The sequence below is a fragment of the Elephantulus edwardii genome, unplaced genomic scaffold (genome assembly GCF_000299155.1).
Source record: "Elephantulus edwardii isolate Elephantulus edwardi_28Jun2011 unplaced genomic scaffold, EleEdw1.0 scaffold00104, whole genome shotgun sequence".
Lineage (NCBI taxonomy): Eukaryota > Metazoa > Chordata > Mammalia > Macroscelidea > Macroscelididae > Elephantulus > Elephantulus edwardii.
The window spans coordinates 3873848-3893408 of record NW_006399854.1 but is presented as its reverse complement, the minus strand read 5'-3'; the positions used below and the strand labels follow the sequence as shown (position 1 = coordinate 3893408).

The 19561-nt window shown below is 35.7% G+C and overlaps 1 protein-coding gene across 2 annotated transcripts in view; it reads right to left on the bottom strand.

Moving 5' to 3' along the window:
* Positions 1-19561, bottom strand: part of MNAT1 (MNAT CDK-activating kinase assembly factor 1) — a 268957-nt gene that overhangs the window by 119375 nt on the left and 130021 nt on the right. The window contains exon 6 of one of the 2 annotated variants that reach the window (XM_006891781.1): positions 12364-12489. The exons of the other annotated variant lie outside the window; for it this stretch is intronic. Coding sequence (XP_006891843.1) covers positions 12364-12489 — 126 coding nt within the window. The remainder of the gene's footprint in view (positions 1-12363; positions 12490-19561) is intronic. 2 annotated transcript variants of the gene reach the window in all.

The following is a 19561-nucleotide window of genomic DNA, read 5'->3' as shown; positions in this document are numbered from 1 at the left end:
GCTTGGGAGGGTGGAGGGACAGTGCAGGAGGGGAAGACCCTCTATGAGATGGATTGATTCGGTGACTGGGGTAATCGGGATGGGTGTGTCAGAGGCAGTGGGATTGGCACAGGATAGAGCAGAGTTTAGGGCTGCTGTTCACGCTTGCTGCTATGAGCTGCAAGCAACTCAAAGGCACATAACAACAACAATGGTAAACTAAATGAGACGTCTCATACATCTGTAAGAATGAAAAATTTGTCTCATTACACTCAGCATATACAACAAAAGTATGCACAATGTTTTGTACTTGCCTACTTTGTTTTTTATGTGTGTATTATTCATTAGATTATAAACATCTTGAGGCCAGACTGTATATTTTAACTTAATTTTGTAAGATTGTGATATTTTATGAAAGAATTTAATCTTCCTATCATGCTTAGTAGGTATAACACAGAAAGAACCCCAACAAGATAGACTGACATGGTGAATGTCAGAAATGGTGAGAACAGCATATGCTAGGGCAAGGTTCAGATTCATTGTTCATAGGTCACTGTAAGTTGCAGTCAATTCAATGATAAATACCAACAACAATGAGTTGTTAAAACTAAGCAATTCTTAAAGGAAAGAGTTAAATATTTATTTGTTGCACTCATAAAGCCAATTCACATCACAAATAAGCACTATTCATTCACCCATAAAGCACATAAAATTAAAATTTAAAATCAAATATCTGCCCTTATGGCAACTGCATGGCATGCTCCTCCACCTTCTTCTCCAACAGTCAACCACAAAAGTCCAAAGTATATACTTAAAAATATTATTTAAGTCATCTCTGCCCATCAGTTTATTTACATTTGGTCTACAGATAAAATATAGTTTAGAAACACCATCATATCTAAAGGAACACCAAGAACCCAACCTCAGTGTCTGGGTTCTGAATTTTATAAAGTAAACAATGAGTTTAATTTCTTTGTTTTCAAAAGACTAAGATTAAAGATTAGCCTTTGTTGTTGTATGAATGTTGTTGTTGTTGTTGTTGTTATGTGCCATTGAGTCGCTTGCGACTCATAGCGACCCTATGTACAACAGCCCTAAACTTTACTCTGTCCTGTGCCAATCCCACTGCCTCTGACACTCCAATCCCGATTATCCCAGTCACTGAATCAATCCACCTCATAGAGGACCTTCCCCTCCTGCGCTGTCCCTCCACCCTCCCAAGCATGATGTCCTCCAAGGACCAGTCTCTCCTCACAACATGTCCAGAGTATGTTAGGCGGAGCCTTGGAATCCTTGCCTCCAAGGAGCCACCTGGTTTAATCCTTCCCAGGACGAATTTGTTTGTTTTCCTAGCAGTCCAGGGTATTCTCAATACTCTTCTCCAGCACCACAGTTCAAAGGCATGAATTCTTCTTCTATCCTCCTTGGTCATTGTCCAACTCTCGGATGCATTACAAGTGATTCTGAAGACCATGGCCTGTATCAAATGCACCTTAGACTCCAGAGAGACACCATTGCTCTTCAGTACTTTGGAGACATCGCTAACAGCAGACTTTCCCATGGCAATGCGCCTTTTAATTTCCTGGCTACTGGTGCCAAGAGTGTTGACTATGGAGACAAGCAAACTAAAGCTGTGAACAATCTCAATCTCTTCACCATCCATCCTGATGCTGCCAATTGGTCCAGTGGTGAGAATCTTTGTCTTCTTGACATTGAGCCTCAATCCATATTGTAGGCTGCAGTCCTTGACACTCTGCAGCAGGCGCTTCAGGTCCTCTTCAGTTTCAGCAAGCAGGGTTGTGTCATCTGCATAACGCAGATTGTTGATAAATCGTCCACCAATCTTGACCCCACATTTCTCCTCACAGAGCCCAGCCTCCCGGATAATCTGTTCTGCATACAAGTTGAAAAGGTATGGAGATAGGATGCATCCCTGGCGTATGCCCTTCCCAATTTTGAACCATGCAGTGTTCCCTTGCTCTGTTCTGACAACTGCCTCCTGGTCAACGTATAGGTTTCACATTAGCATGATCAAGTGTTCTGGGATTCCCATTCTTCTCAGAGACAGCCACAGTTTGTTATGAACCACACAGTCAAATGCCTTTGCATAGTCAATGAAACACAAATAGACATTCCTCTGGTATTCTCTGCTTTCAGCTAAGATCCATCTAACATCAGCTACAATATCCCTAGTACCACGACCCCTTCTAAACCCAGCCTGGACTTCTGGTAGTTCTCTGTTGATGTGCTGTTCCAGTAGTTTCAGTAAAATCTTCAGTAAAATCTTGCTTGCATGTGAAATCAGTGAGATTGTTCTATAGTTTCCACACTCTTTTGGGTCACCTTTCTTTGTATGAATAGTGATACAAATTATCTAGTAACGAATGAAACTGTTTCTTTGAGCTTTGTTCACTGGCTCAATTAGAATAATGTAATTAAGAATAGAAACCATATATCTTCTAGGAAGAAAAAGGTAATTATAATTCTTTTAGAAAAACCAAAAGCAACAGAAGGCCCTAAAATTTCATGTGTGGGATTTGAACCAATTAGATTGAAATAATTAATATTTGACTACAAAGTTATACTAGTATTTAAGAAACCGCATACCATAATCATATTAAATTAAGTTAAAATATGAAGTCTCTGCCCTCAAGATGTTTATAATCTATTAAAGTAAGCAAACTTTAAAACTTTTTTTTAAAGTTAGACAGGTAGTTGTGAAGGGAAATGAAAACACATAATGTGAAACAAAAAGCTGCCTTTGGACTTTATTTTTTATTGACAAAAAATACCATAAAGCAAATCCCATTGCTGTCTAGACAATTCTAACTTATATTGACTCTAAAGGACTCTAAAGTTTCCATAGAGACATCATCCCATATACGTTGGGCATGTTATCAGGAGAAGACAGTTTCTAGAGAAATACATCGCGCTTGGTAAATTAGAGAGGAAAAGAGGAAGCCCCTTAGTGACACTCACTGGCAGGGGCTGCAACAGTGGGCTCAAGCACAGCAGTGGCCGTGAGGCAGTAACAGAATTAGGAGGTGTTTTATTCTGTTTTACACACTGTCACTATGCCGTCAGAGCTGACTCAATGATACCAAGCAACAATAATCTTAAGGACACATCTTTTGCCCCTAGAAGTACCTGAAGGGTTCAAATCACTGACCTCTAGGTGAGCAGCAACCAAGCACTTACCCTTGGAAGTCAAGGAGGCTTAGCTTTCTAAAACAACCATTAATATGAAAACATGTACAAATCAGTGACAACTAACCTCCACAGCTCATGCCAGGCAAATAACACCCAAAAGGGGGGGAGGGAGAGAAAAGTAAAAAAACAGAACAAAGAAACCTGTTGCCAAAAAACTGATTCCAGCTCATATAGCAAATTCTGCAGGACAAAACAGAACAGCTCATAATGGAAATTTCCATGCCTTTAAACCTTTATGGGAGAACCCTCGTAGTGTAGTGTCAAATATACGGGGCTGCTAACTGGAAGATGAACAGTTGAAATCTACTACCCTCTCTGAACATAAAAGATAAGTAGTCTCCTCCAATAAAGATTTAAAGCCTCAGAAGCTCAGCTCTAGGGTTGATATGCCAAGAAGCTGTTGCCCAAACAGACCACATGGTTTAAAATCAGGAAAAGTATGTGTTAAAGCTGCATCCTTACTTCATACCTATTCAATCTGTATGCAGAGAAAATCCTACAAGAACTTGTATTTTATGAAGGAAAAATGTGGCATCAGGAGAGGAGAAAGACTCATCAAAACCTATGTTATGCAGATAACAGAACCTTGTTTGCTCAAAGGGAAAAGGACTTGAAACACTTGCTGCAGAAGATCAAAGATTTCAGCCTTCAATATTACATGTGAATACCAAGAAGACAAAAAATCCGCACCATCAGGTAAATAAACAACATCATGACAGCTGGAGAAAAGACTGAAATGGTCAACTATTTTATCTTGCTAGGATCCACACTCAACAGCCTTCACACTAACAGTCAAGAAACTGAAAGATGTGTTACACTGAGAAATTTTGCTGTAAAATTTGCCAAAGTACTAAGGAGCAATTACATCAGTTTGAAAACTGAGGTGCACCTGATTCAAACCATGGCCTTTTGAATCACTTGTTACACATGAGCTGGGCAATGAATAAGGGTGACAAAAGAAGAATGGATGTCTTTGAGCTGTGGTGCTGGAGAAGAGCACTGAATATGCATTGGACAGACAAAAGAACAAACAGAGCCTTTAAACACAAAAGTTCTATATTTCCAGGACTGGTGTGGTCAAGTGTTCTTAGGAGGTAGCTCCTTTCTAGGAACAAAGGGAATCCTCCACCTGGACCTCTTCTGGATCTTATACTGTGTGTCTCTTTGCTTGTATCCTATTTGTTTTTAATAAATGGGCAACAGTACGTATAGATAATTCCCCTGCTGGTGCAATTCCTTTGTCTGGCTGCCACCAAAAGACTAGCAGTTCACATCCACCAGCCACTCTATGGGAAAAATATCAGAGTTTGCTTCCATAAAAATATAGCCTTTGAAACCCTACAGGGAAAATTCTACTCTATCCTTTTGAGTCACTAAGTGTCAAACTAAACTCAAGGAAACACAACAGTAAATATAGTTATTCTCTGTGAATTCTGTGAGCTTTTACAACCAATTGGCAAAATTATCTGTATATTTCTAATTATAAATACAATTGGTAAAACGAAAAATGAAAATAAATTAACCAAAATTGGAAGAGGAGATCCTTTTTTAAATTACATAAATAAGAAAGCTATCACAATGTGCAACTGATCCAATCCATAATAATTTACTTTCTATTCATTGTCCATTTTAAATTTGGACAATGAATGAAGATGAGAGAAGAAAAACAATAGCCTTCGAATTTTGGTGTTGGAGAACAATATTGACTATTGTCAGTACAAACCCATCTGCTTCAGAGGAAGCGCAACCAGGATACTGCTTAGAGGTCGTATAGCCCTGGTGTGTTCACTTGCCATACAGAGGGAGCTTGTGGTTGCTGTGAAGCTGAATACTGTGACAATGATGTGTCAAATGTGTTAATGGTTACCCATGGTGGACAGTGTTTGGGGAGCTCCCCAATTGAAACAAGCTTGGAAGCAGGAGTGGCATCCACTTCCCCAACAGCTTGCCTCCGGAAACCCTATGAACCTGGAGAGAGGATGAAAGTCACACAAGTGTTGAGGACTTTTGTTCATAGGGTTGTTATGAGTCACCTATGACTCAACAGCACTTAACAACAACAACAACATCACAAATATATAACTGGAGTTATGCAAGTTATGCATGTGGAGAGAAAACAATGTAGATAAAACAAATCAAAATTATAACAGATAATTTTAGAATCACTAGAATGGCTACCACCAAGGAAAAAATGAAAACAGAAAATACTAAGTGCTAGTAAGGATATACAGGAATTAGAGCCCGTCTCCATAACCGGTGAGAATATAAAATGTTGCAGCCACCACAGAAAACAAGTAAGTGCATCTTCAAAGATAAAACTATAGAATACAGTCATTCCAGTCTTCAAGGTATAGCCAAAAGAATTAAAAGCAGGGATTTAAAAAGGATTAGCAAAGATTAACAGGACAGCAAACAATAAATGTGGGTGAGGAAGCAAAGAGATTGGAACTCTCATAGACTGCTGGCAGGACAGTAAAATGACACCAAAAAAAAAGCAGTTTGGTGTTTCCTCAAGAAGATGAATACAGAAATCCTGTATGACCCAGGTATTCCACAACTAGGAATATAATGCAAGGAAATCAGAACAGAGGCACAAATGGAGATATGAACATCTATGTTTACTGCAGCATTATTCCTAAAAGCAAGAAAATAGAAACAGCTCAAATGTCCATCAACAAACAAATGAAAGTGTATTACCTTAATACTGCAGCATTAAGGAACAACCAATTAATAAAATACTATACAACCTGTGACAGGATGGAGGACATTATGCTGAATGAAGTTAGTCACAAAAGGACAGACACTACATATAATAATTTCTGTAAAAATAGAAGCATAACTAGCGGGGGGAAAGATAGAAGAGCAGAGATATAATGTACAGCCAAAAACCACTGCAAAGTATCAAGGCAAGGGAGGATAAACCTGGGAAAGAGAGACAAAAGGACAATATGGCTATTGTTATTAACAAATACGAACAGAATAAGTCTAACTGTTCAAAGGAGAGAAGAAGGAGAGAATGGGGGAGTGGAAGGAAGGAGAAAAGAGACAAAAAAGAAAACCATGAGGGTGGTAGAGAGCAGTGGAAGGATGGTTCAGGGCATGAAGAAACAGGCAAGGTGCAATGGGGATTGGATGAGATGATATTAAAAGGTATTTTTTAGTACTCATTAAGTATGTTAATATAATATATATACATAATCCATGGTCTTTGTAATTATTTGCTGTGCATCAGAGAGCTGTGACGAGGGATGATAGAAGGAGAGTTGATGCTTTTGAACTTTGGTGCTGGAGAAGATTATTGAATATACCATGGACTGCTAGGAGAACAAACAAGGTCATCTTGGTGAAGCCAGGCTGCTCCTTGGAGGCAAGAATTCTGAAGCTTTGTCTGACATACTTTGGACATGTTGCAAGGTGGGATGTCCTTGGAGAGGGATGTCATGCTTGGGTGGGTGGAGGGACAGGGCAAGAGAGGAAGATCCTCAATGAGATGGACTGATTTAGTCACTGGGGTAATGGGGATGGAGACAATAAGATTGGCAAGGGATAGAGCAGGGTTTAGGGCTGTTGTACATAGGGTCACTGAGTCGCTGGCAACTCGACGGCACATAACACCAACCTCATAAATGTATGAAACACAATATACATGAATGAAACACAAAGTATATGAATGACTGAATGAAAATCAATTAAAAATATTTTTAAAAGATATGTACACACCAATGTTCAGAACACCATTTTTCACAATAGCCAAAAGGTGCAAATGCACCAAACATCCAGCAATAAACAAATTAAAAAAAATTATATACAGGTTGTCTCCAAATTACAAGGCTCTGTCCCAAGAACTCCACCATAAGTCAGTTTTGATATAAATCAAAAACTACTTTTCTCCTTCTTTACTCTTCATTATTATAACATTTTATTATCAGTAACTTTGAACATCTGGGTATAATAACAACTAATTATACACTGTCAATACAATATGTAATACATATCACTAATGATAAAATGTACCCCCAAAACTCCAAATGGTAGTAAATGTTACTTGTCATAATTTAAATATGTTGTAAATTATTGGTATTCATTCCATGGCAAACTACTCAGACATGAAAAGGAATAAAGTTCTGGCATGCTACAATCTAGGTAAACCTTGAAAATATTATACTAAGGGTAGGGGGAAAGAGGGAATCCCAGACATGAAAGAGCAAATATATGAAATGTCTAGAATAGTCACATTCATAAAGAAATAAAATTAATCAAAGAATAAATATTTCTTAATAAGTAAAAGCACTTCTATTTGGAATAATGTCAAAGTCTTCAAAATAGACAAAATAAAGATGTATTAACAATAACTGTTATCTGGAATGCAGAAGTCAGAACAAAGAAGGACTAGTAAAATATGACTCTGGAGACAGAAATGAGCTGGAGAGTATATGGTGGAAAGTTCTACAGTCACTGATACATTCATTTATAGTATCTTTTTTAAAAATGTAAATGATAATTACGGACTGGATTTCACTTGATAGGATACACAGGAATCAAAGTGACTGTATTAGTGTAAAGAGACACAGAAGCAGCTCAATATTGTTGTTATTGTTTGATGCTATCGAATTGTAGATGACTCATAGCAACCCTATGAATGAATGGCCTGAGCACTGTTCCTACATAGAGTTTCTGGAGGCAAGCCATTTTGGAAGTGGATGTCGCTCCTGCTTCCAGGCTTGATTTAGTCGGGAAGCTCCAGCCAACACTGTCCACCATGGATATCCTTTACCACGACTGGCACATCACACAGCTCAATATTAGCAGTCAAAATAAAGCAGATGGCCAATTCTGAAACAGATTATCAATTACTCACAAGTTCTAAAGAACCAAAATACAACCTTGAGTTTATCCAAGCCAAATTTTAAAAACATACCAAGAATAGACACGATGCACTGAACACTAATGACTGAAGACAAGATGAATTTTGGACTACCATCAAGGACATTATACATGAAGGAAATAAAGGTCATTAAAAATACTGGAAAATACAAAAATTTATATGAAAAGAGACTCTGAAAGTAACACTTTAACAATATGAAGCTAAAGCAATAGACAAAAACGATAAATTAAGACATCTGAACAGAAGATTTCAAAAGACAGCTTAAAAAAACAAACAAAATGTAATGTGAAAAAAAAATGCAATGTTGCAAAGACTTCAAATTAAAAAACTCAGCATTTTGAAAGTTAAAATAGCTGAGAAAAAAATCAAGCCTCAACTTGTAGTACCAATGAATTCTACAGGCAAAATACTGAATGATGCAGGATGTATCAAAAGAAAATAGATGAAATAGTCACTTTACCAAACAGAAATGGTTCATGTTGATATATTTCAGGAAGTAGCATAATATGATCAAGAAGTAATAGTACTTAAGAAATCTAAGCTATACTGAAAGTACTGGTAAACAAATAAGGCATCAGAAATGGAGAGAATATCAAGTGAGCTGTTTCAAGAAACAGATGAATCATTTGCTCATGCCAAGAAATATGAAAGAGAGGTACCTGGCCAACCAACTGTAAGTAATCCAGATTTGTTTCCACTTGAAAAAAAAAAACAAAAACCATGCACACCCATATTTATCATGGCTTTGTTCACAATAAGGAGGACTTGGAAACAACCTAAGTGCCCATCAACAAACGAATGGATAGAGAAGCTGTGGTATATTCACACAATGGAATACTATGCTGCCTTGAAAAACAAGGAACTTATGCAATATTATTCAAAATGGATGACCTTGGAGGACATTATGCTGAGTAAAATATCTCAGTCACAAAAGGACAAACATGACATAGTGCCACTGTTATAAAATAGGACTGACATCGGGGCTGGGGGAAGATTGACAAAGATGGGATAAATAATGTACACTGCATTGAAACAGATGAGGGAGAAAACTGTCTAAAAGAGATATGTGATTAGGTATTATTGTCATCACAGGAGTCCAGAATAAAGGCTGCGTAGTGGAGTGGACTTGAGGGGAGGGATTGTATAACAATGAAAAACTTTTACTTTTCAAAGAGAAGAGCAAATTGGGGGCAGGGTGGGGTGGGCAGGGAGAAAAGTGCAACAATGAATGAATGGAAATCCTCAGTCTCTTTAACTTTCATTAAAATTAATAATAATAAAAATATTTTTTTTAAAAACTCAACACATGATCCAACAGACTAGGGATATCATCAAACAGTATCACTAATATTACATGCAAATAAACTCTTGCTGAAGATTATTTAAAAATAATTGGAACAGTAAAACAACAAGGAACCAATAAAAGTTCAAGCTGTAGTCAGAAGAGGTCATGAAATGAAGGATACGATTGTTGATGTCAGATGGATCTTAGTTGAGAACAGAAAATACCACAAAGATACATGTGTTTTATTAACAACATCAAGGTATTAGCCTGTGTGGATCATACAATTATGACTAACACTGAGTAGCTCTGTGGCACCGTGGTCCTTACCACTATGGAAAGGGTATGGTATGGGTTGTGCTGTCAAGCCAAAATTCAGCTGCTCCACAGAAGAAAAATGGAAAATTTTCTCCTACATGATTTACTTCCTCTGAAAACCCACCAGAAGGTTAGCTACGGTTCAGTTACAACTTGACAGTATACAACAACAACAAGAATAGGAATTCAAGCAAGAACACTACTTAGTCATGCTCTTGTGAAATCCATACATTGACCATGAAAAGTAAAAAAAGAAAAAGAACAAGGAGATAGTGCATGGTTTAATATCAAGAATTATGTGCTTCATGGTTGTATCTTTTCACCATACCCATTCAATCTACTTCTGAGCAAATAATTTGGACAACAAAGAAGAACGTGACTCAGCATTAGAGGAAGACTCATTAACAATCAAGTAATTTAATAGTTTTTCACTAAATATAGGAATTACATATTTTACCAAAGTTTTGAGTAAAACTAAAAAACAGTAACAGTTCCATGAGGACCTCATATGTATCACAATAAACCTGTCTATATTTTCCTAGAAGTAGATACCCATGCCTTTCTTTCAAAGTGCCTCAAGGTGGATGACAAACTCCAATCTCAGTGTTAGTGTTGCTACTGTTGTAAGGTACTGTCTAGTTCATTCTGATTTACAGCAACTCTGTTTAACAAAAAACAAAACACTTTATTGTCCTGCGCCATCTTAACAATCACTCCAATGTTTGAGCCCACTGTTCTACTCACTCCACCAACTCATCTCACTGAGGGTCTCCTTTTCAAACTCTCTACTGTACCCAGCATGTTCTTAGCCATGAACTATTCCCTCCTGACAACATATCCAAAACACAAAAGATGAAGTCTCAGCATCCTCATTTTTAAGAAGTATTCTGACTATACTTCTCCAAAATAATTAGTTTATTCTTTTCCAGGCTGTGGTATAGTCAATATTTTTCAACAACACTAAATTCTAATACATTAACTCTTTAATCTTCCTCCACTTATTGCCCACCTTTTACACGCATAAATGGCACCTGGAAATACCATGGTTTGGGTCAGGCAGACATTAGTTTTCAAAGTGGCACCTTTGCTTTTGAACAATCTAAGAAGGAATTCTGCAGCACATTTGACTAATGCAATATGTTTACTTCTTGGTTGCTGCTACCATGAGTGTTAATTATGAATCCAATCAGGAGGAAGATGAGCTACCTCCTCCCATGCAATTTACAGCCTCTTAAAACTAACTGGAGAGTTAGCTATGAGTCAATTCTGACTTGATGGCACATATTAACACTACTAAAAATTTTCAAGTAAGTCCTCTTCAACTTCAATGTCATTTTTATTATACACAATTGTAGAATAAAAAGATCAACAGAATAAATTAGCACAAGCCTCCCTCTTATCAAATGATATTACTAATTACAACCACTTGCATCATTTACGAAGAGCTAAGTATATGTAGGGTGTAATTCTAGGTACTTTGTTCACATTATTTCATTTACAGACATTCCCTAGGATATGAAAGTACAGCTTATGAACAACTCATACTAGTCCTTTAAATGTTCTGCAAATTTGCCCTCATGTTTAAAAAGTGAACCAAACTCTACTGGTAATAAATTGTTCATCACAATCATCTTCACTTGTGCATACATAGCTTTTAAATCACTGAAAGCCTTCTAATCTTTTCTTGCAGTAAAGTCAGGCTAAATAAGAACCATATGCACCTGTTCTGATCCACCTACATATTCTGCTTAAAAACACAAATAGGAGCATATCTCATCAGCAAATTGGAGACTGCCTCTACCATACTCAATAAGCTTATGAGATAGGGGTAATGTCATCATTTTATAGATGTGAGATTAAAAGATCAGCAAAGCAATTTCCCCATATCAAACATCTTTTTAAGGCTGGGTAAGTCTTCCATTTTATTACAAAAATGAAGATTAAACATCTTTTTTAAAAGTGAAAGTCATATGGTTCCAAAGTCCAAATCTTTAACCTTGACTTAATATTGCTATACATTTTTATTACCATAATTAAATTACTGAAAACTGTATTTACTGAGAGAGACATATTTTAGCTTCATATAAAAAACTTGGATATTAAACACATTGACAATTAATATGTCATAGTATACATTTCCTAAATAAAAGAAACCACTTTCCAAAGGTAGCACTGGTTTGCAAAATCTTTCCTTGTAGTAAATAGCTAAAAATAAGATTTTTTTAAAATTCATTTTCTTCTTAAAATAGTTTAGAAAGCTAAAACTAAACTTAAATTTTAAAGAGTATGAATGAAGAGGAAAAAATGTTTGGGTATACAAATGAATCAATGCATTTGCTTTTCTATTGTACGTCTACAGGCAGTATATTATCATTCCACAACCTGTAAGTATTATCTTTTTAAGAAACAACTTCTGGCATTACAAGCTTAAAAATTTGTGTAGTTTACAAAACTCATACAAATCCAGTATCACTAACAAATATGCAGTTTGTACTTTGAAAATTATCTGTTTACTCTTCACTTTCTTCTCAAGCTATGCATACTGGTATTCAGTTATCTAGCTTAGTCACATACTGTTCTTAAATATTGGAACCTTTCAGTATATCCGTAGAAATCATTTTTTAAAAATGTAAAAAAAAAATGTAAACTGTGAAAAACAGTTTTCAAATAAACATAAAATATAGCTTACCATTTTGATGCCTGTGGAAAATGTCACTGGTTTTACGGGCTTGGGGTTCTCAAGTTGCATTTCCAACTGAGTAGATCGATCTTTATGTTGAGCCAAAAGTAGAGCAACAGGGAGATCAGAACTCTCCTGTTAACAAAAAGTAAAGTTCAACATAAACATTAAAAAATGAGTGAGTCTTTTATTCTAAATTATTCCTTTCCCAGAAGCACTTGAAGTCAAACCAAATAATCACTTTATGAAGAATGCTTACAGAAAATATTTGCATTCTATAATAAGAAAGGGCTGTTGTAGTCTCATAAATCAAAATAACCTGCAAACAAGTATTTTTATAAAATCCACATTAAAGACAATATAATAGGGACCTATTTCATCTGGCAAAGCCAATCCAGTTTTATTAAATTTTTTTTTTAAAAAATTAAAAGCTAATCACAAAAAGAGTAGTACAAAGTAATATAACTTCTATCAGATGTTGATCTAAGAAACATACTTTTTACCAGTGAATTCAGACCAATTTGAAATTATTTCTCATTAGATTTCACCTGAGGCCATTTGGAAATGATCCTTGTTAGGTTTTGCACAATGAAACTACTGTAAGTAAAATATGTTTATTTTTTCTCCTTTACTAACTTGGTTTTAAAAAATTAAATTTCAGTTTTTAATTAAATAACAAAATTATAACTAAACAATTAAAAAAATTTATATAGATATTAAATCAAGGCATAGAGCTATATCTGCAAACACATACTTATTAATAACACAGGCAAATTATTGGCCACATAATTTTTTTTTCCTAATAATTTTTATATGTACATGGTTATTTATCCTGTTTAACAAGCAGTCAGTCCTTTTGCATGTTTACAGCGCTGTGAAGATCTAAATTGAATGATATCAACACATTTTCCTTTATGAGTTATCAGCTAAGAAAAAAAAACAGGAACATGCAGGAAAAGGCCAAGATGGAAGGAAATGATACACATAGAGGAGAGAGCAAGCAATTTATCTGTAAACAACTAAGAAGTGAAACAAATTCCTATATCCTAAACCACAATGATCTGCAAAAATAAACATACTGTTCAAAAGGCCTACAGATTTAAAAAAAAAACAACCAACCTAGCAATAATAAGTGGTTCACTACTGTCAAGTCAGAAACAACTCGTAATCGCCATTGCATTGGATTTCCAAGGCTACCAACTGCATGGGAGGAGACTGCCCGTCTTTCTCGATCAGAGCCACTGATGGATTTAATCACAAGTGAGGAGTGGCATCTGAGTTAGCAATGCAACACTCTTCAGACTAATCTACCAGAGCTCCCTGGTGGATCACAGTATGAAACAAACAGCAGATTTTAACTTTCTTCCCATCTCCAACAACTAAGTAATATTGTTAAGCATAAATATGACTAACTAAACTTGAAGGAATTGTTTTAAGGTTATGATGCAGAAATAATTAAAACACCAATTAAGCAAGTATCCTAAAATAAAGCTGCACCTCAATTTTCAAACAGGAACGATTTGCAAGAACAATATTAGAAAAATGAAAGGGAAGAACATACATTTTCTTTTAAAAAAGCACAACCTCAATAAGACATAAAATCACTAAGACCTGGTTTTAGCAGTAATAATGGAGAACTGATGAAATATGATGAGATATACGTGACCGTTTTTCATACTTAACAATAAATCATCAGGAATACATTAATAACACTAGCAATGCTGTAAATTGCTACAGTTTTTCTAGATTTTCATTAAGATTTTTACAAGAAAATATAATATTTAAAGATATCTTAAATTACCTGTCACTAAAAATATCTTTCAAGGGCTATTCTTTCATAGGGAGAAGCTAAGAAAAGAAAAATACATTTCTTTGGCTAAAAATAGGAAGATAAAGCTTATTTCACATCTTCTAATGAATTCACATGCTGAACCACAGCTGGAATTTATTCTAACAAGTAAAAGTTCTTATTAAAAAGTAAGGCAATATGAAAACTCAAAAGTTTCTAGTCTAAACACTAACTTACTTAGATCTAGGCTTCAGGCTAACCAACAAAAAAAAAAAAGATGTAAAACCTACTTGAATAAACATTCTAGAAATCTACAACTAATTTTAATACTAAAGCACAGACTTTACTTCAAACTTGCCTTATTCTACTGTAGCACTCAAAACTTTAGAGTCTTAGAAACCTTAGTGAGTCTTTTGCTAGAACGAAGCAGGAGCTATACCATCAACAACAAAAACAGATGGAATGAAATAAACTATATGAAATAAATATACTCTGAGATATTCATAAAATGCATGTTCAGAATTTGCAGGTTATTTCATGCTTCTAGCTTCCATTTTACCTGGAAAGGTTCCTTAGGTTACATTAATTGCCTGAAGGCCTACTGCTTAATATTTGAAGACATTTTAATAAGACTGCCTGTAATTCTCATTAAAAGCTTTATAATGGCCATTTTTAAAGTTTATTTCAATTGACTTGAAGCAAGCCATCTGGCAAACAATAATTCTAATAAAAATCAGCTACTGGGTTTGACAATAATATTAACCCACACAAAATTTAAGACATAAACTGGAGAGAATTTTCAAACAGGAATATAAAAATATTTAGTAAATCAGAAACAATTTCAAAATCTTTATCCAAACTGCCAAAAAAAATTTAATTTACAGTTAGGATTAAATAAATGGACATTTTAGGAAATATTATGGCAGATGGTAAGCCATAAACATTAAGACTAACATTAGAATTCTGTTATGTATAGCATAATGCAATGCCAATGTTTTTTAAAAGGTTACAGACTGACTTGTCACAAGGGTCAAACCCAAAAACAGCAGGGAAAAAAAGAGTAGTTGTTGTTGCCTCTAATAGCCTCACAGAGTTATTCTAACATTTAAGCCTCTAGATATATTACACAATATTAATGTTATTTTTCAAATATTATCTAACATATGAGCATATACAGGAAAATAAATATGTGTACTCTTCATTATTCTTTCAATTAGTAAGTAGAATTAAGTGAATGCTAACATTTGCAACTAAATAAATTTTAATAAAGGTTCAAAAATTAAAGTAGCTAAAAGTCTTTTAAAAACTTTAAATGGAAACTAGAAATTCATATTGCAGTGGTATTCTAAACTAATCTGATATAATTAATTGTACTAATGAATACAGTAAATAACTAAAAATTATTTAACCACAATACATAAGGAAAGTATGTTCAGTAATGACTTGCAGGTGAAGAAAACAGGAAGGAGGGAGACTCACAAAAACCATTATTAACTCCAGATTATGCACAAGGTATAGCACTCACAACTCCACATCTTGCTTCATGCCCCACTGAAAGAAGGGGAGCTTCATGCCTGCAGCAGTTCAGTGAGGCAGCAAAATTTGGTACTTTGAGGACTAGAGGGATACGCAACAATAACTACTACGCAGTTAGCTAAACTCAAAGTCTAAAAAGCCTCGTATAGGTGGAATATTAAATGTTAAAAGTATCACCATTGGAATATGTTTGGAATTTGATTCAATTAATTATATACAGAAAGCATTACTGAAAAAGGTAGATTCTTCTGTATAAAATGGTGAAAAGAGTTTTAGGGAAAAAAATGTAACATTAACATTTAATAGTACACTTTTCTTAAATGTTTCATTCTCATCAACTGTATGCCTACAAAAATGTAAAACACGGACATATGTGCCTTTGGAACCATTACAGCCATACCTGAAACTTAACAGTTTCAAGACAGAACTAAGGAAAGTGACTAAGGAAAATATTATTCTATTTATCCATGGTTATCCATTTTAAAGGCAAAATTTACATTTCACTCACAGAAGACAGGTTTTATAATTGGCATTTTATAAGATTCATTAACTTAAATACTTTATTTTTCCTTTATATTCTCAATTAATTTAAGTAATTATACTTTCTTTATTATCTGGCTAAATGTTTCTTTGGGCAAAATCATACCAGAAAAACAAACACATACATGTCATCAAAGAATAAAATCATGTAAGTAGGGGAACTAAGTGTCTTTTTATTAAAGGAATGTCTCATGAAAATTAAGTATCTGGGACAGAAAGAATTAAAATACAATCACTCAGAGCGAAGGATTTTTCTAGTGTGATCTCATCAATATCATACAAAGTTGTTAAGTATTAAATATATTGTTGTGATGTGCTGTTGAGTCACCTGCAACTCATTGCAACCCTATGTACAACAGCTCTAAAGCCTGCCCTGTCCTGAATCCAGTCTCTTTGACTACAACACACCTAATCCCATGACTCCAATTACTGAGTCAATCCATCTCATCCAGGATCTTCCTCTTGTGTGCTGACCCTCCACCTTTCTTAGCATGATGTCTTTCTCCAAGGATCAGTCCCTCGTGGCCACATGCCCAAAGTATGTAAGACAGAGCTTCAAAATCCTAGCCTCCAAGGATAAACTTGGTTTCATCCTTTCCAAGACAGACCTATTTGTTTTCTTGGCAGTCCACACATGGTATGTTCAAGACTCTTCTCCAGTACAACTCAAAGGCATCATTTCTTCTTCTGTCATCCTTAGTTATTGTCCAGCTCTCTGATGCACAGCAAGTAACTGCAATGACCATAGCCTTGATCAGGTGCACCACAGTCTCTAGACTGGCATTGTTGCTTCTACAGGATCAAGTATTATTATTACACACTGTTAACTACTTGAGAAAATTTATTTTTGGGATACAGCAATATCCTGCCATTTTCTCCAACCATATTACATTTTCATAAAAAATATATAGTTATAAGGGCTTAAAGATTAGAGGAAGACTCATCAACAAACTGCATTAATGCAGATTACATAACCTTGCTCATCAAAAGTAAGGAGGAGAGGGAGCTCTGGTGGCCTCAAGGCAAGAAGCTGCATATCAATCCCAAAGGCGCAGGGTTTGACTTCACCAGATGTCCTGCTGGAGAAAGAGAGACAATCTCCCCCCATGTTGGATCCGATTCAATGGTACACAGCAAGGGAAAAAAAGAGAGAAAGAGAAACCAAAACAACAACAGAGGAGGACTTGAAGCCATTGCTGCAGAAGATTAAGGACTGCAGCCTTCAGTATAGATTGTATCTCAACATCAAAAACACAAATATTCTCACCACTGGGCCAATAGGCAACATCATGATAGATGGAGAAAAGGCTGAAGATGTTAAATCTAATTTGTTAAATAGATTCCATTTTGCTCAGATACACTACCAACACCCTAGGCAACAGCAGTTAGGAAATCCAAAGACAAGTTAAACTAGAAGAATGTGCTGTCAAGGACCTCTCTACAGTGATAAGGAGCAATGATGTCAATTTAAAGACTAAGGTGCACCTGATCAAAGCCATGGTCTACTCAATTGCATGCCATGCATCTGAGAACTGAACAATTACTAAAGGTGATAAAAGAATCTATGCCTTTGAGCTGTGGTTGCTGGAGAAGTGTATGGAACATATGAAGGATTGCCAAGAGAACAAACAAGTCTGTTCTGGAGGGGGTAAAATCAGGTTGATCCTTGGAAGCAAGGATTGTGAAACTCTGTCTCCCATACTTTGGGCATGTTGCCAGGAGAGATCAGTCATTGAGGAAGGCTATCATGCTTGGAAAGGTCGAGGGTCGCGCAACAGAGATAGACCCTGGATAGGCAGTGTCTGAAAGGGTGTAGCAATCTGCTTCTGTTAAAATTACAGTCAAAAAAAACCCACTGGAGATGGACAGTGACTGTGACAATGGGGTCAGGTGTATCAGAGATGGTGAGGTTGGCTCAGAATAGGGTGCGGTTCTGAACTCAGGGTTGATATGAGTCGTAAACTTTATGGCACCTTACAACAACAGAAATAAAGAACTCAGTCTCCAAAACTTCAGCGTACAACAAAAACACCTGAAAATGTGCTATAAGAAAACAAGTATTAATTAAAGTACTGAAAAAATATTATGTTACAGTCAGCAAACTTAGAAATATATAAGCAACCTATTAAATGTTATACTGATTTATGTCAGTTGTAATGATACTCGCTCATGTGAAAATACAGGTAGCATTTAAAAGTTTTAAAAAGAAGACAAAAATTTTAAGTAAAAATACAACAAACCAAAAAAAAAAAATACAGCAAACCTCCTTTTTACATTATCCTTTGATGTCAAGCAACAAGTTCTTGGATACGAACAGTGTCATATCTTAGGGAACTCTGATGGCGTAATCTGTAGGGAGTCGTATTGCTAATACAAAGATGGCAGTACCTCTCTAGCAGTTTGAATTCACCAGAAGCTCTCAGGAAAAGAGATGAGCAATCTCCTCTCATGCAATTTACAGCCTCTTTAAACCTGCTGAAGGTTCAGCTATGAGTTGGTTTCAATTCAAAGGCAAAGGGTTTGAGTTTTGACTGCCGTACCTTAAGGGTAATCGCTTCCTTTGCAGAAATTTTAAGTAAGGACCCAAGTATGTGGGCAAGACAAATGTACAATTAAATCATTTTCATAAATTCTGTGACTGAGCTCACCTTAAATTCCTCAGTGGTACAAGTGGTTTGTGCTCAGCTTCTAAATTTAAAGGTTAGCAGTTTCCGTGCCACTGAAGAAAGGGCACAGCAATCTGCTTCTGTTAATAAATCACAACCCAGAAAACCCAATGGAGCAGTTCTCCTCAGAGTTACCATGGATGAGAATCAAGTCAATGGCAACAAACTCGTTTTTGGTTACAGTTTAAGAACCAAATGAATTTACATTATGCAAAATTCTGGGGGAAAAAAATACCATTTTCCCCAGATAAATCCCATGTAGATTAAAGATGGCCACGCATTTTTCTGTAATCTTCCCATTAAGAAGTGATGGACAATCAAACATTGTGTGTATTGCAATTAAAAATGCAGAATAGGACATGCATGACTGACTAACTAGGGGTAAAGAAAGCTAAGGAAAGGTTTACACAGAGACAGAAACAATCATGGATCACTGACAGTGATGAGAGGGGAGGAAGAAGAGAATAGAGATTAGTAGAGAGATGAGTCGAGTGAAGAGAAAGACAAGATATAATGAGGATTTAATGAGACATTGTAATAAATGGCACTGTTCAATTGGAATTAATGTTATTAAAGCAGTCTATGTATGACTGAATGAAAACCAATTTAAAGAAAACAAGACATGAGATCTATATTATTTCCCCGTGAAAATGAGCTACACCAACAGGACATGATG